This window comes from Apaloderma vittatum, unplaced genomic scaffold (genome assembly GCF_000703405.1).
Source record: "Apaloderma vittatum isolate BGI_N311 unplaced genomic scaffold, ASM70340v1 scaffold14083, whole genome shotgun sequence".
Taxonomy (NCBI): domain Eukaryota; kingdom Metazoa; phylum Chordata; class Aves; order Trogoniformes; family Trogonidae; genus Apaloderma; species Apaloderma vittatum.
The window spans coordinates 23,007-40,722 of NW_009709910.1; the positions used below are offsets into that span (position 1 = coordinate 23,007).

The 17,716-nt window shown below is 45.4% G+C and overlaps 1 protein-coding gene across 1 annotated transcript in view; it reads right to left on the minus strand.

Annotated features, from left to right (window-relative positions):
- Nucleotides 1-17,587, minus strand: part of LOC104269078 (inactive serine protease PAMR1-like) — a 37,033-nt gene extending 19,446 nt beyond the window's left edge. Inside the window, exons 1-5 of the mRNA XM_009867112.1 lie at nucleotides 17,455-17,587; nucleotides 16,229-16,435; nucleotides 14,243-14,357; nucleotides 9,504-9,721; nucleotides 5,297-5,404 (exon numbers count right to left, since the gene is read on the minus strand). Of these exons, the coding sequence (XP_009865414.1) occupies nucleotides 5,297-5,404; nucleotides 9,504-9,721; nucleotides 14,243-14,357; nucleotides 16,229-16,435; nucleotides 17,455-17,587 (781 nt within the window). The remainder of the gene's footprint in view (nucleotides 1-5,296; nucleotides 5,405-9,503; nucleotides 9,722-14,242; nucleotides 14,358-16,228; nucleotides 16,436-17,454) is intronic.
- Between the last annotated feature and the right edge of the window lie 129 nt (nucleotides 17,588-17,716).

A 17,716-nucleotide genomic window follows, 5' to 3' on the forward strand; every position in this document is an offset into this window, starting at 1 on the left:
ACTGCATGACTTGCCCAATCCAACAGTCATAGAATCATTCAGGTTGGAAAAGACCCCTGGGATCATCAAGCCCAACCACTAACCCTACTCTACAAAGCTCACCCCTAAACCATATCGCCCAACATCACATCCAAACAACCTTTAGACACCTCCAGGGACGGGGACTCAACCCCCTCCCTGGGCAGCCTGTGCCAATGGCCGACTACTCTTCTGTGAAAATTCTCCTCATGTCCAGTCTAACCCTCCTCTGTGTCAGTCTGAAGCCATTACCTCTTGTTCTATCGCTAATTACCTGCGAGAAGAGACCAGCTTTTTGCTAGTGTGTGGGTCTCGAGGCAGGTGGACCCTTGGATTGTGAAAAAAGGCCCCAGGCCTTTACTGCTTAGCACCTTCAGATACATATGTGCTCTGGCAGTGGTAGGAGTTGTATTCTTAATTCCCACCCTATGCACGTAAGCCTATAGGAAGACAGTAGGAATGTGATGGAACAAGAGTGGCATTAATCTTCTCTTTGACGTAGCCACCAAAAAAAGCCACTCGGCATAAGTGGGGGATGAACTTTGTCCCTTTAAAAAAGCTCTGAGAAGCTCTTTTCCACTGGAAAAAAATAAGCAAAATGGAACAAACAACAATAACAGCAGAAAAAAAAAAAAACAACGGCAGAGCTAGGAGTCGGGCAATTCAGAGTTGTATTTCTTTTTGAAACATTTTACCTAAGCGGAGTAGGACTGATTTCCAGGACAGAATGGCAAGAACGGGCTCAGGGATGTTTGGTTATACCTGAAGTTCTTCACTGTAATCATACAGCGGAGGCAGGGTCTAACACACGCGGGCTGCAAATGGCACAACACGCGTCGGTGACCATGGCGCACCTTGAAACCTGTCACTGAGAATCTTTCTGACAAAATTAGAAAAAACCTCCAAGCATTCCTTTAGAAGACACTGCATTACATGTCCACGGTTAGGTAAGAAAACCAGGTTTGTGCTCAGAACTTTCTCCCAGTCCTCACCCTAGGCTCTGCTGGGATTAAAACTCCTTCTAGCCCGCACCAAGCACTGCCAGCTGGGCTCTTTTCTCCCACAGCAGAACAAGGGAGGGGCTGGGGGAGCGTTAGTGCTTTCTCCCGATCTTAAATATCACTCAGTCTGCTAAGGGCGAGGGCAGCCTGAAGAACCACCCCAAGTTACGGTTGCATATGGCCAAGAAGGCTGGAAGGGGATTATACCAGCAGTGGGGAAGGACCCGAAAGCTGTATTCAGAGGTCTGCTGGAACACAGCAAGGCCAGCCCTAGCAACATCAAAGGCTACAGCAAGGAGTTACTTTATTCAGCTTAGTCAGTTGGATTGGACCCTTCATTAGGATGCAGAACAAACCTCTCCTTCTTGGCAGTCAAGAGCGAGAAACAAAATAAAAATGGAAATCGGATCTGAGCCCTGAATTCCCTATTCAGCACAAGTTCCTCTTATTTGCGTAGAAACTCTAGTTTGCCTGGCTTTGTCTGAAATAAAGGTAACAGGAAATTTCAGGGCAGGATGAGGTTAAGGTCTCTTGCTTTGGGGCCAGCAAGCCCTGGGAGGACTCCTGAATCGGAACACCCCGTCCTAAGGGGAGGACAAGCAGAGGGGGAGAGCACATGCCATGGTACCAGCAGAACCACCTCTCTACAGCTGCATCTCTTCAGTGGGCAAACTCAACACCCAGACTTCGGAAAAGGCCTCTCTGGAACGGAGCTGAACACGGAGCTGTACAGAATCGCTGACAGTCTGAGGCCCAAGTGGATGCTTTGCAGCTCACAGAGCATCAGGACGAGGCCACTAGTCTTTTCAGGAAGTTGCTGTTCTCTTCCAGAGTATTGTGGGCTAAGAGAACAAAATGATCTGGATTTGTTTTGCTATTTTTTTTTTTTTTAATGCCTCTCACTGCAGGGTTGTTTGCATTAAAATCCAAAGAGGTCAGACAGCAAAGCCTGAGTCTGACCCCAATCATATTGGCACGGCTAAGAAGTCACTGGGAAGGGTAGGCAGGTATACTGCAAATCCAGTGTAAGATCAGAAAGAAGCCCGAGTATTTAAAAAACAAATGAGTTTTCTCTACTTACTGTATCACCGTAACAAAACAAGCTTATGTGTAGGAAGGTTTTTGTTGCTGGTCTCTAGGGCTTGTCTGTATTGTGTTTAGGGCACAACAGACAAGGAAGGACCTCACTGTAGGCTAGCATTTGGTTTACAGTTTCATATAGATGTTTTTAAAAAAAAGTCTCTGCAGGGAAATCAGACATATTTAGACAAAAATTTCTTGCCCTAAAACAGGACTGACTGAACTATTAGCAGCTGTTAAAAAGATACATGCCTGCATTTCACTGCACGCTGATGAAGCCTTTAAATCACTATATTAGCTCCTCAGATTGTAAACAAAAAGACAATTTCCCAGCTGCCACAGTGGAAGAGAAAAGAGCCTGCTAGTTATAAGCAACCTGTGCCTTTAGTTATTTAATTAATAATGCAAATTGTAACTGACAGAGCAATTAGGGTTGAATATCACCCCAGGAAAGCAGCTTGACCAGTGTTGATCATCCTGTTAAATAGATGGAATTTAGTTTAACAGTGGAAAAAAATAGGTTCCTTGTGGTTTATCTCATTAAGGTGATTTCCATAACAGAAAAAAAAAAAGACACAGCTGCACTGGGATGGTGGGGGACTCAGAAGATTTCCGATTCTGTCATAAAATGCCCATTGCTGAATGTGTTTAATTTGGCCTTAACTCATACCTCGGTGAGATAATCCCACAGCCTGCCTTCCTCGGAAGTGTGTCCCTTGGATTTCTTTAAAACCCTCGTATCTCTCTGGGTACCTTCTGTTGCACCACCTCAAATCTTCTACATGCACTTAACATTAAAGGCTCTGAGTTTCCTCTTACACCTATTTTTCACCAACATAAATCCATTGACTTTAATGGGATTTCACCTGACTTGCTCCAAGAAAACCAGACTGAATCAGCGTTATAGCATCCAAAGTCATATTCAATATTCCAAAAGTGACTATTTCATGATTGTTTTCTGCAGAAAAAGATTTATTGCCCTTGGCTCTACCTAACAAGACAGCACTGTAGCTGCAAGACCCGACAGAAAGATTCTGAGCATGACACTATATCCCTTTAACATTTAAACTGCAATGCTGTTCAGGAAACTACATGACTAATTTTTAAGGAATTACGGCCACAGATTTTTTTTCCAGTTCTTCCTTTTACTCTTAAAAAAAACAAACCAAACTTTAATTTTCTGCCCTTTTTTCCCCCCCCCCATACACTGGAAAATACTTAGGATATGTTTTGGCAAAACTGAAGGAAATATCTTATGAAAAAAACTTCTTTGAAGCCAGAGAGAAGAGATTTGCCCTGATGTCTTCCCACTGTGAGATTTGCCATTCACAGACCAAAAAAAAATGTCAAGCTTTATCTATGCTACGAAAGGCAGCAATATAGGTACTGGAAAAATATTTCCTAGCATAAGTAAAAGACAAGCACACAGCTGTAAACACAACAAAGTAACAGTATTTTAACCACTTAAACTGTTCCTTCACAAATCAAACTACACGACTCCTGTCAAGTTACAAATCTTACTGTAAATACATTTTAAGTGTCCTCCTCCTCTTACTCTTCGTTGCTTACAGTAAGACAGAATTCTCATCCTATTTTTTTTTTCAACTACCTCTGTTGCTTGCAGTGTGTACTGCATGGGTAAAGTTTCAACACTGGAATTACACCAGAAAACTAGTAAAAGAATGTGAGCTTAATTTCTTGCCTTGACTGGAGTGCGGAGCCTGCCAAAATTAGGGTTGAGGTTTGCTGGAAATTTAATTAATTCGAAATTTAGATTGGTTCAGAACCAGGCAGAAATCTTCTCTCTTTTTTTAACTCTCTGCTAAAGACATGATTGGAATTAATCTCAGTGAGCAGTTGCAAAGGGCTTGGGAGTTTTCAGTCCCTAAATGACCTGCTAAACAACTCCTCACAGGAAAGAGGCTGTTAGCAGGAGAGCCAGGCACATTAGCCTCGAGGGCAGGAACCCTCAATTTTCAGCAACCCTTTAAAACACGGGGAATCTGTGCAGCTTGGCAGAATGCAGTACTAAAACTTTTTCAGGCTTATAGAAAACGTGAAACTACCTCTCCTCTCCTTTGCTGGGAGAATAGTCAAGACTTAGGAGCTACTTCTGGATCTAAAGAAATTGAAAGGTCTTTTATCTCAAAATGATCCACGCAGGAAGGTACCATGTCACTATGACTGAACTCCCTTGATGAAGTAAAAACAATTCCAGGAGAGAAAACTGCTCATGCCAATGGCACGTATGGGGAAGAAGTTTTGAAGAAGTGAGCTTTGGTGCACGTTGGCTGCTCTGGCACAGAACTGAGAGGTCTAGAAGCAGTCAGGGCGTTGTGTGCTGCCTCACTGCACAGAATGATGCCACAGAAGGGCCCAGCAAGCCACGACTTCTGTCTTGGGCCAAACCATCCCAGGTGGATTTCACTAGCGCCACTGAAATCCTCCAGGGTCAGCTCGAGCTCTAACTCAGCGACTTTAAATATTGCACAATATTGGCTCCTTTCAGCCAGTACATACAATATAGCCTTTATCATAGCATATATTGCACAATTCTTACTCCTCGCTCTTCCAAGCTTTGTTAGATGAAGACATTTGCTCAAGCATGAAGAATTAAGCCACGAGGACAGACAATTGGTTTGAACTCATTTGAACCCAGTTGTTTTAACAACTGCCTTAGCAGGGCAAAACCAGGTGTATGACTACATCTGTAGTGAGGAGCACAACCAGAGGTAGGGACAGAACCTACCCTTTTTCATTTGCTTTGACCCCAAGTGACTGTCATTCAGGGTGCCAGAATTCTGCCTTTCAGGTGGCTGTGAGGCAAATTTCCTAGGACTGGCTCTGGCTAGAACATCAAGCACAGGGTTCAGCTGGGGTATGTGCTTTTAGAAGAGAAGAACTGATCCAGGCAGGTGTGGCTGTCTCACAAGGCTAGCCCGTTACAAGACTTCTTGTGTGCTGTTGCTCAGCTCCAATTCTGTTTTACCTTTTTACACATAGAGCTCCAGAACTATCTAGTGAAAATCTTTATAAACTGCAAGAAAGATGGCTTTAAAAAAATGCCACCAGAAGTTCAGTGCATTCTTCGGCCCTGTGACTGACCTAACCTACACACCAATGACACTCCCAGCAATTAATGGCCTGCAGCAGTGACAACCCTGGAGGCTGGTCATACACACAGTGCCTCTACTCACAGTTTTCACAGCGACTCCCTGTGTAGCCAGCCAGACAGGCACACTTGTAGGTACCGCTTTTGTCTAGAATGCACGTTCCATCGTGAAGACATGGCGATGAAGAACAAGCTGTAAAAGAAAAACGAGGACACTTACAGTCTCTCACAGGAAGGGGGACCTATGTATTTTTCCTTGTGATGGCTGTGCCTTGGGGTAAATTACATATTGTGCTTAAGAGTTAGGAAGACACAGTAAAGGGCCTAATACATGTCAAAAAGCCTTCTGCTTTTCCTTCCTACTTACTGAAGAGGCGATCTTACAGGGATGGGTGGTTCTCTTCCCATTACTTACTCTTACCAATCTTCCTTAATTGTAGTCAAGTGGTGACAAAGGTTTGTGGAAGAAAAATATTTTACAGCAAGCTCCAACAGTGTTTAGAACTCAGACTAAATTAAAGTTTATGTCAATCTTGTCATTCACCCCAGAGCTTAAGGATAAGTTCTGGGTTCATGGTTCTGGAAGGTATTTTGGGTCTCGGATCTTGTCATCTCAAGCTTTGGGAGTTGTGTTGTCCCTGAGGAGCACTTCTTTGGTGTTGGGTTTTGGAAGATCTGAATGGTCGTGATGACCCTAAGTCTGCCAAGGAACCTCTTGCACACCACAGAACTAGCAGTGACACACATTGAGCTGTACATATTAGCAAAAATTAATATCAGAATGAGTAACTTTGCCATTTAATATCAGCAAATTCCACTGTGCAGTAATGCAAATACTTTTTTTTTTTCTGTGCCTGGTGTAGTGCAAGATGAGTGACTAGAACATAATTTAATCTCAAACCCACAGAGAAATCATTTCCACTTAGATTATTTTCCAAACTGAGTGTGGCTTTTAGCAGCCAAAGTAGAGCCAAAATCTTGAGATTTAGATCTAGTTTAAGCTTTAAGCAAGTCCAACACCTGATGAATTCAGGATGTGACACTCTGCTTCATGTCCACCTTAACAAATCAAGACTCTGCAGCAAAGTTCACACCTGGACACGTACCAGTTCAGTTTCAGCTCACACTGACTACAAAACATATTCCTTGCTATCTTAAAGAATTGTCCAAACACGCTTGATAATTTACAGATTAAACTTTGAAACTGTAATTACTAGAAGAGTCCGCATTCTAATTCATTTAGAGATCATCTTCTCCCTTCCATGCTAAATACACTGATTACTTTGCTTGTAACAGCAACACGAATCTTTGTACCAGCCACTGAGTGTTGCAACCATGAGCAACCCACCCTGGGGGACGTGTGGTGAGGTTAGGTAGTATTACATTCTCTCTGCTGCAGTCCAAAACAACAGCTACCAGAATGAGCAGTTTTCCTTGCAAAGACTTTGCTTGAAGCACAATCTTTGAGTGTCACATCCAGATGGCAAGAGACAAGAAATAGATAGACGCCACACATGGATTTCTCTGGAGGTTTTGTGTGGTGATGTAATGGCAGTTCATACATGGTCTCACTGAAGACTAAGGTCTCAATAAGGTCAGTAATTCACTCATTAAAAAGGGATATATATGTGCCAATTGTACTGTATCCAACTAACATAAAATACCACTGAGAAAGAGAAGAAGCAGCCAAAGAGCCTGTACAGACTGGTATTTTGTAGTTACTGGTCTGAAGAGTGAACTTTCAGCTTTGTCTCATGATCCTGTAAAAGTAAACACGTCGTGTGAATGAGGATAAGTGCCAGAAACTATCCTTGTCAGTGCCTGATACTCAGGAGCTCTAAATTCTTTTCTTTTAAAGCAGTCTTGATTTCCAGGCTTCAGTCAAACAACATGGGGCAGTACCATGAAAGGTTCAAGTGTCAAAGATCACTAGCTTAGGGGTACAGAAGTAAAGCATTATTGAGATCGAATACCAGGCATTCATCTCACTAGATCCAGCATATGCCTAATCCCCAAGAGACACGGGTGCCTCCCCATCTGGCACCCCATCCTTCTCCCCCCAAGTCTGTCGGGTGACTCCCAGTCACTTCTGTAAATTGCTGAATGGCACGGGATGGGATCTAACACCTGCTTCCACATCAGGCAGCGCAGCAGGCTGTGTGGTTTCATCTTTTAATAAATACACATGCAGTGACCTTTCCTAAAGGGGATACAGGCTTTGCAGCTTATTTGGTGTCAATCAAAACCTTTCTGGCAGTTGAGCCTGTGACCTCTGTGCAGTCAGCCCCTCTGCTTCAGCAAGCGATGACTTATAAACTGGTACAGAGCTCAGAGGAAGGGAAGGCAGAAGGGGAAGCTCTGACAGCACAAGTTGCTTCTTCAGTGCTCTCCACTACACCACTAAGGTGCTGGGGACATCAGATCACCTCCGTGGCCTGCTCCACCTCCTGTAAGCATAAGTGCTGCTGCTGCTGTCACCTGCAGCACAGGGAACTGCTCTAGCAAGCCCTGTGCAATCTGTTCTGGGGACCTCAGCTGTGCGCAGAGGGAAATTTCAAGAGAAAGGCTTCAGTTGGCAATGTGTTGGCAGAGCTTTCAATCCTGCGCCGCCTCCGCTCTCAATTCTGCACTGTCCCATGCACGCTGTATTCTTCCCCCAAACCGTCCTGCTGGCCAGGTTAATGCTTCACATAAAAAGACACAGGGAGTGTTTTAAAAGCCTTTCACTGCAGCTACCCATTAGGCCAGAACAGCCTCATAATAAAGTGCACAATGAGACCTCTTCATAAACCCTGAGAAGCCCTTTGCAACGTGCTCTGTGTGGATTACCACACTTGCAGCCAACCAGCCTCAGAATAATTACCACTAAAAGCGGGGCGGAAATAAAAGCGCTCAACAGCATTGGAATACCAAGTGTTCCCCGCTGGGCAGAGAAGGCAGAACCAATTTAGCTCGCACCATATGGAAAATGTTAGTTCTCTGAGCATAGGCAGTCCTTATGCAACACAGCCCACACCACATCCATTTGGTCTGTAACACCTCTCCTGCTGTAAGCCCATGAGCTGACTGCTCGTGCCACGTCATGGACAGGTCCTAAAGGTAACATGCAAAGAACTTGCCAGGCTAAGGAATGGCACGGGCACCACATCGAGTGGCGTGCAGGTTTCAGATTGCTGGTTACACCCCGATCATTTTTAACAGCTGATCCACAGTAGGTTTGTGTATTTATATAAGGATTATATAAACAAACTCAACTTCCTGAGCCAGATATACCCTGGGTGACCTCATGAAATGTGGGTCACCGGGGTGTGTGGAAAGCAAGTTATGGTGAGTCATAGATCCTTCGGAGTTTATCTGTGGCAAAGCAGCACATTCTGATCAGCCTTCTGGGGATAGATTTGACCAAAATTCTCTACATAGCTAAACAAGGAAGATCCAGGAAAAGCACAGAGGCCGCTCCAAATGCAATTGCAAAATGAGAAGGTAGCTGCACTTTCAATGTTATTTTGCAGTCAGACATGATGGGAAGCAGCGGAGGGGGACTCAAGCCCTGAGTACTAACAATAACACAGGAATTCTGGAGCCCTGCTTCTATCATTCATAACACTGAGATCATCACAGAACGGAAAGTGCCTCTTTTTTTTTTTTCTTAAAGAAAATCTGTCATTTGTACACACATTTATTTTAAGCCCTAATGGCATGAGCCAACACAAGAGTCATGTCAGGGCATTTTCACTGAGCTGATTATGAGGTGTCAGGTTTTTTCTAATTGAAACAGTGACTCTGCTCCTGCACACAGCATTGAGCAATTCTGCAGTTGCAGACACACACGTGCTCCTTCCTCTATTTCCTTCTGTGCTCTTAGTTCACAGAATCACAGCATGTCAGGGGTTGGAAGGAACCTCAAAAGATCACCTAGTCCAACCCCCCTGCCAGAGCAGGATCACCTACAGCAGGTCACACAGGAACGCGTCCAGGTGGGGTTTGAAGGTTTCCAAAGTAGGAGACTCCAGTTCTAAGATTCAAACAGAAAAGTCTCACAAAAAAAGCAGCTCTTCTGTGCTGGCTGATGTGCTTGCTCTTCACACAGGTGGAAGGAATTCAGCCTTTGTTAGAAGAGCCTCACATTCACTTCCTATCTGACAGCTTTTGAATCTTCCCTGCACTGACTTTGTGTAAGTTGCTGTTGGCAACACAGCAGGAGAGCTTTTAATGAAACAAAACAGGGAGAGGGATTAGTGAAACTGATTTAATGAGAATGAGTGGCATGTTCCACTTTTGGATTATTTTACCTGTAATTTCTTCAAAGACAGCATGAAATCCATCAAAGTTCTTGGATCCATCGGACTGGAAGAGGACATGAAGCGAAGACCCAGTGCTTCGGATGGGAGGGGGCCTTTCATTTCCACAGAATTTCTTAATTATTCGGCTGTCCAAGTTGTCCCCATCACGGACTTCCACATAGTCATACTGGCACATGTAGTCAAACTCCAGGCTCAGCATGGAAAATCTTGGGGAACAAGGACACACTGTCAGACCATATTCCCACCGGTGCACCCTGACTCGGACTTAGGTGGATGTTTAGCTAGGTTAGTGCCTCTCCCCCTCAGTGAATCAACAAGTCCCTAATGACATGAAGTCCTCCTTGCTTCAGCTCAGCTTTTGTATCATGATCCCTGGAAACCAGCTCAACTCTACACAGTTGCTTCATGAAAATACTGAACTGGCAGAACAGCAAAGTCTAAACTGAAGCCATTGAGTCTGTTCACATGCACCAGGTTCCAGTGTCAAAATGTTCATCCAGGATCACATGCTGTAGGGGGCATATTTTTATCACAGCTTTTTGCTAAAAATTGTTCTGTTTCCCCTAAATAAAATTTTAAGTACTGAAAGTAACAGTATCAAAGGCCGAGGCTCAAAAGCATTTACATTGTCATGTTCAGAAGTCAGCAGTCTGGGGTACAAGGAAAGCTTGAGGATGTAACAGAAGCAGAAACAGGCAGAGAAAGAGAATCTGAAACACTACAGTACATGTTGCATTAGAAAACAAGATAGTAGTAAATCCCCAATGCCTGGCACTTGCCCTTCTTCTGAGGGCAGAAACAAGGGACAGGAGTTAGTGCAGAAGGGAAGTATTTAAAGCCTTTTCCCACAATGCCTGACTTTCCTAGCTTTGATCCAGCCACTGTGTGAGGCTCTTGTTCACTCACAGCAATGTTATATGCTGCTGTTTGAATTCAGTGAGGCACAGAGCCAAAGCATCCCACCAGAATAGGAATGAGAAACAGAGAGGGAAACACCAAGGGCCTCTGAAGAATGAGCGATGGCCGGGGTGCTGGGTACAGCAGATAAGAACGAGAAAATCTGGGTCTGGGAGAGGCCATGCTACTAACCGTGCAGCAGAATATTCCATAAACGAAACTTGTGTATTCCATCTTCTGGAGAACTCCTGATGCTGCAGACATGTATTGAGGATGAGGCTTAATCTCCCACACTGCCTGTTGCAGCGTGGGCCTAAGTGAGTCGCAAAGACTGCCTTTGCCCACCAAAGAGGAGAGACAAATTTTGGATCTTCCGCCAGACCTCAGAGTCTGAAGTGGCAAGAGAGTACTGGAGCCTATTTCATGCTCTTCTCTTCTCGGGACTTAGGTGCACATGATCTTTCTTTGATAACTCACGAGGCTGCGATGCTCGCAACGACTTCATGAGCCTCGTGAAGAGGCCTCTTAACTCACCTTTCTTCAGGTCATATGGTTGGGTTGAGAGCACGAGGAGCACGCTACATACAGAGATATGACTGAGCAGCTGTAGGAAGCTACGTCAGTGGAGTAAAGCCCCTTGTTTTTTACATCATTTGGTGGACTATAGAGTAGTAAAAAAAAAAAAAAAAAGACGCCTGCTTTAAATATGCATTAGAGAGAGATTAATTCAACTTAACTTTGCATAAAATGCATGAGTTGAATTCTAGTTCTGTCACATTTCCCAGAGACATCCTCACAGGCATCACACTACATCTTCAAAACACTCTTCCACTGGTGGATCATACCCTAGGGATCTACCCTTATGGAAGTTACAGAGTAATTCAAGTTAACCCATTCATCCTTGTTGGGCTTATGAGGCTACAGTTTATCCTGATTCAGTCCTCCAAATACTGGTTTGCTGCACTAGCACATTTCTGATCAAAATTAAGTACGTGTGGAAGCTCAGAAGGCAAGTTTCCACGTAATGGGAGCAGTATTATTTAAAAAGGTAAACTGTGTCTAGCAGGGTGTTCCTGAACAAAGAATATCAAGAAATACTCACACAGAGTAGAGTAACAGTAATTTAGTGCTACGTCAAAAGATATAAAGTATTGCCTGGATTTCATCAGTGTCTGCAGTGTGAATACCAACACCTCTGAGGAAAAGCTTCTAACCAAAGCAAAATATTTAGAACTGCACCTCTGCTGAGGCACGAAGGAAAATGATTTTAAGTTGTGGGCAACTTCTACTGTGGTACGACATCCCTGACATGGCTCGAGTTAAGGGACCCAGTACATCACAACCCAAAGGAAAACAAGGCTGGAAAACAGCAGGGGAAACAAACTACCACTACAATCTATGCACCATTTATCCACTCAGCTCTGCTTAGCCAGCCCCCAGCGTGACACACAGGGAAGATTTATCTGTGCTCCTGAGAGTTTTACTCTTCCTGCCCTATGCAAGCACAGGCTTTGTTCCACCCTGTCCCTACCTCTGCCCTTACAAGCCCTCAGAGCGGCAGCAGGCGGGATTTGTGGGCAGCGAGGATGAAGAAAGGAGTTCTTTTGTTAGCAGTTGTGCTGACTCAGCACAATGCCGACCAGGTATGGTGACTCCAAGCAGAGTTAGCAGCCACAGAGGGCATCAGCAGGTTTAAAAGAAAATAAAGTGAAGGAAGTGATTCAGCATGGATGGCAAATTCTGGTGGCTTGCCGAGTAGTACCTGCCTTTCTCTGTAGAAATAACCTAATGGAGAAGCTTCAGGTGGAATGTACCAGTTTTCCACAGCATCTAACTGCTGAATTACCTCAATGGCCAGCTTTGGGGCGGTCCAACCTGAAAACCTCAGCTGGTTCAGAACACACTCCATGGTAACCTTAGGTGAGGTAGATGAAGGTCTCACGTTTTCTGTTGGCCCTAGAGGCTTCCTCCTACGCCTCCTGACTTGTAGGATGACAGGACTACACGAAAATTCCTGAGCTTTCCCTAGAAGCGCTGTGTCATCTGCTGGGAGCTTTAGACATCCAGACATCAAGCTCAGCTCAGGCCGGGGACACGGCTTTAGGATTCTCCAGTGCTACCCAACTCAGACAGATGCAGCTGCTGGCAAGAGAAGGTTGGTAGCTCGGACTTCCCTCTTAGAGACTTTCAAAGTTAGAATGTGTCACACCAAGGAGATGCCTAGTATTGTGTTTCACTGTGGAAAGGATGGACATGGGGAAAAAAAAGCAAGGCACTCTCTGCGGGATGCTCCTCACGTTCAACTTTTGAATCTTCTTGTCAAAACGAAGGTAAACAAAGTGAACTGTAGAGATCTCACATGAACTAACTTCCTGCCCTGCATATGGGGGGCCTCCAGGCTCTAGAATGGAGGTCTGATTTCTCCAGAGTTAGTAAGTCTGTTAGCCTACAGCACTCCCCATTCCTCTGCCTTCAAAAGGGAAGAAAGTCTCCTCAGCACAGCCACAGCAAGCACTGCCGTTCTGCCTAGTGTGCTTTGTTAAAACAGCCTTTCTTTCCTTTCTTGTATCTTGTGCCTGGTGCCACCTGGCTGTCAACCCCTTACCCAGAGATGGGTGCATTCAGGAGTGACATGACTGCACAGGATCCATCCCCACTCTCATCCCCGCTCTCATGAAAGTAAAAACAGGGCAACACCTGTAGCTCCCACAGCATTTTTTTTAAGCCTTACAACTGACAGAACCTTGTTTAGAAATGTAAAAAACACCAGGTTACCATCTTCTTGAGCTTGTGCTGCACAAAGCATACACACAGCCAATGACACATTTCTAAAACAAGGTGGGGACAGCTCATATCCACCAAGACTGATGCAAAATTGTGTCACACACAACTCCTCACAGCATTTCTCCGCTGTGTCTCTTACATGTTCCCCCAGAGTCAAAAAGCTAAAACTCTTCCCTGGCAATAACTGCAGCTGCTCATCACTACACAATAGGCTTGTGTTTGCACCACGAGAAAAGGGCATTAGTGTGGGGATGTCACAAGCTCTTCTTTTCTACTGAATTATCTTCCTCTCATTAAAGTATCTTTATATATACAGGAAGAAATCTCTCTTTGTATGTAGCATAGCTCTTTTGCCTGTGCTCCAAAGCAGGTGAAACTGATATGAAGGCTTCAGCAACTGTTTTGAATACAATCCCTGGCCAAGCTTCCTGCTGCATGGAGCTCCCTGCTACACATGTGAAGACCGTATTAACTCCCCCAGCCAGAGGCTCTCCTGCACTAGGCAGGGTGCCCACCCTGTGAGCCTGACTCAGCAAGGGCAGGTTAACAGGTCTAAGCATACACAGGTCACGGGAGCAATGCCTTGCAGGAGAACCAATCACATCCTCCAGACGGCAGAATGGTAAGAGGAATAACTGAGGCTGGTAGAGGACATGGCTAGTAAAAGGCTTGAAAGAAAAATAAGAGAGGGAAAACATAGGCTATATGCAAGGCAGGTCCTGTGGGCAACTCTCTCCAGGCAGGAGATACCATATAAAATGTTCCCACAGCTTTTCTTCAAAGCATGTCTTAGTTGGGCCTGGTACACTCTTCTGAAAATGTTGGATGCTTTGGTGCCAAGGTCTTGAAGAGACCTCTGGCAAGACACATTGTGCCCAATATCTGAGAAACTCTTGTCAGCAGCCAGCTGTCCTAAACAGGAACTGAAGGCGCAGTGCTGGCAGGACCTCTGCTGACCCAGCTGTTGAACCTCATGGACTCCTGGTTATCCACGTGCCCCAACGTCCACCTGAAACCAGTGCTGGCCAAAAGTCAGTCTCACCTACCTTAATTCAATGTTAAATCCAGCTTGAACATAAATAGTCCATTCGCATCGTGCGTTCAGTGGGTAACCCTCCAGCAAAATCTGACCTCTAGGAGCTCGAAAAACCCGCCCACAACCTGGGGAGCAAAAGAAGAAAAACATAAGTAAATCTGTGTGAGATGCCTTCAAGAGGCATTTGAAGAAAACACACGTAGAAACAACACTGGAATGAGAAGACAGGTTGGCATAGGAAGACACACACTTCTTTACAAGGCAGTATATAAACCATTTCTTACAGCTTTTGCCCTGCTCTTGATGAGCTCACCCCCCCGCCTGGCTGACACTCCAGCTCAGAACGGTTTTCATGGGTCTTGTGTTGACCTGTGGAATTGCTGAAGATGAGGAAGATGGGAAAGAGCCAAAGGTACAGTGAACCCATGAATTAGCTCAAGTGAGTGAAACCATGAGATGAGAAGCTGTTGCACCTAACATCATAGTTTCAAGTCCTTCACGAGGAGACATGGAGGAAAAAGAGCTGATGTATTCCTAGAGAGGACATCTGCTTGTCCTCAGGATCCACCACACCATCCTTACATGTAAATGCCACCATGCCAAGGGAGACATACAACTGTCACAGCCCCTCCACCAATGACCCAGTCTAACACGTGTCTAATACACAGCTCTCAGCCTTCTCTCAGGTTCACTCCTACTCTTCTTCCTCTCCTCCTGCCCCACTCTGCCTGTGTCACTCTCAGCTTTCCATCATATTACGAAATGTACTTCAGTGCCCAGCATCAACAGAATAAGACGAAGTTCTCCAGTTATTTGTGCCCAGTCTGAGAACCCTCAGAGGACAATGACCTGAACAAAGAGCAGACAAGGTCACACACTGTGGAAGCAATATCTTTTCATGGCTATCCTGCAGCTGTCCCTAGTCAGCTGTCCAGGGATAGTTGTCCTATCTCCTCATCTTGGATGTTCAACATTTTTAGCCCAGAGAATTCTCTCACCTACACTGACCTCTCCCTTTTGCCCAGCTATAAAATACATCTAAGAGTATTTTCCTCTACAGAAGAAGGAAAGTGTTCAGTGACTTTTGTAGAGCCTTCTGTGACCTCTGCATGGAAGTGCTAGTGAAATGCACAGATAAACCATTACGCCCCAGAGCGTGTAATTTCTCAGTTTCTATCCTCCTGACTACGACTTTCCGAACAGAGACACAAATGACCCAGAAGACCTCCACAGCAACTCCTTTGCTTCTTTTTACCTCTTTAGTCCGGAGCACCCTGCTCCTTCCATCTGTTTCCAAATAGGAACCCTAAACTTTTAACCAGGATGAATGTTTCCTACTGAAATGGTGGGGTTTAACACTCGCCTCAGGGGCCTTCCTTCCTTTGGGAAAAGAGGGCGACAGTGACCTGATTTGTTGAAGTACCAAGCCTTTGCGGTTCCCATTGATCTCGGTGTCTGCAAATCAGTCCTGCTGCATCTGGTCTATGGGGAAATGTGAAAACTGCAGGTCAATTACTCCTCTTTCTTCTTAAGAAAGTGTTGCTCAAATGAAATACCCTTTGTTCGTTTACCCTTGGTTACCCTTAATTAAGCAGGACCCAAGGAAACAGGAATCCTGCTCAGAAGAGTTCCTCAAAAGTGTTTCATCCTCCTCCGTGGCTTGCTTAGTTCCCTCTGTAAAAGGCAAGGATTAATGACTGTGCCCAGCAACCACATTAGGATTCAGCGAGTACGGCAGGCTCTGCTGTGGTGCACATGATAATGTTCCTTCCCACAGCAAGAAACAGGGCCTCGTGCTGCCATCGGCTCCTGCCTCAAAAACAACCCGAGACAAAGCTGCTAGAAATCTTCAGATGGTTCGACTGGGGACTTGGACCACCTCAAAGAAAGTTTCCCTTTCGTTCCGAAGGGCTTTTGAGTTCCCGATGCCTTTAACAAAGGAAAGCCAAAGAACTGGTGCAGAGGGGTACTTATATGCATGGCATACTAAACACACTTTTCTGTTTGCAGCGGTACAGCCTGAACTCTCTGAACACTAGTGCCAAGGAAGTAGGTTTGGCCAGCAAAGCAGGTGGTCCAGAGGCTAAAGGGAGCCATTCAATGACCGCCTCCAAAAGAATGTTCTCAGATTTGCTACCGCCCTTCTCCGCATGAAGCACCTTTGCAGTCACACCAGACCTGCACTCTTCTATCTCCAGCCCTTCTAGAAAAAGTTAGGCTGACTCCCTAGGCCAATAGTTCAATCATCTGTTGATCAAAAGGAGCCTTTTCTCGTTCTGAACCTGCGGGAGACCTGGAAAGCTCTCAAAAATAATTTACATCCTAAACACAAATGCTGGCAAATTCTGCCTCACTTACAAAAAAAAAACCAAACCAAAACAAAACCACAACACTTTGGCAGAATATCAACATCCTTGTTCCGTTCCTATTCCTGAAAAAAGGCAGCTTTCAGGGCCACAGTAAGATTTCCTCTGAGGCTTGTTATTAACAGAAAAGAAAACAATTCAGGAAACCTCTGAGCTGTAGCCCACGGAGACCCATGGGTCAATGGAGGGAGAGGTCCTGAAGAGACCTCTGGTAAGAGCTCATTATCTGCTGTTTGAGTGCTACAGCTCCTTCAAAGGTCAAAAGGACTGAGCAGAGGAGAATGACAGTAGAAACACTACTGGTGTTTAGAAACAGGCCGATATGCAAAGGCAGCTGTCACTCATAGCGCCTTGTTGCTACCTGTTGCTTGTTGGTCACCAGTATTAAGTACAACACTAATATCTGCAAAGCCTCTAAAATTGCAAGTGTGGTGCCTGCCACGAGGACCACACTCAGGCAGCAAGGCTGATGACAGCTGTTGGATAATTCCTGTTTCTCCCCGGCCTTGACAGAGTATGTGTTTCCAAGCAACTAGAAAATCAGAGGTTGACAAGGGCTGCCGAGTACGGTTTACAGAGAAAAGGGTCCCGTAGGGTCGTTTTTCTTCTAGTTTTAGATTCTGATGTGCCTTTTAGAGCATGGTAGTCCAACCCAGTAAATGGTCTAATTTGGAAACACCCTAGTACCCAACTAATTCAGGGCGTCTGTCTTCCAGTAACTGGTTTTTGGAACACCCTCCACCTTTTCTCTTTTCACCAATGGATCAGGTGCCCTCTGGCTGTTTTTCAGCCACGTCCATCCATGCCAGCAGGCAGCACGAACCGCAGCACGAACCAGCCAGCCCCACAGGCTCACCCACACTACTTTCTCCTCGCTGTGGCCCTCCAGGCACGGCCTCGCTTCCCAGAAACTGCTCCCCAGGGCTCTCCCTGCTCTCACAATGGCCGCGGCCCCTCGACTGCTTCCCTGTGGCTGCCCCACTTGCCATGGAGCGGGATAGGGCAGGCCCTGCTGCTCCTTTTGGGGTAACCAGGGCTTGCCTCCACCCCACTGCAGGATTCAGCAGGCATTAGAATCATGGAATTGTAGAATGTTGGGGGTTGGAAAGGACCTCTAG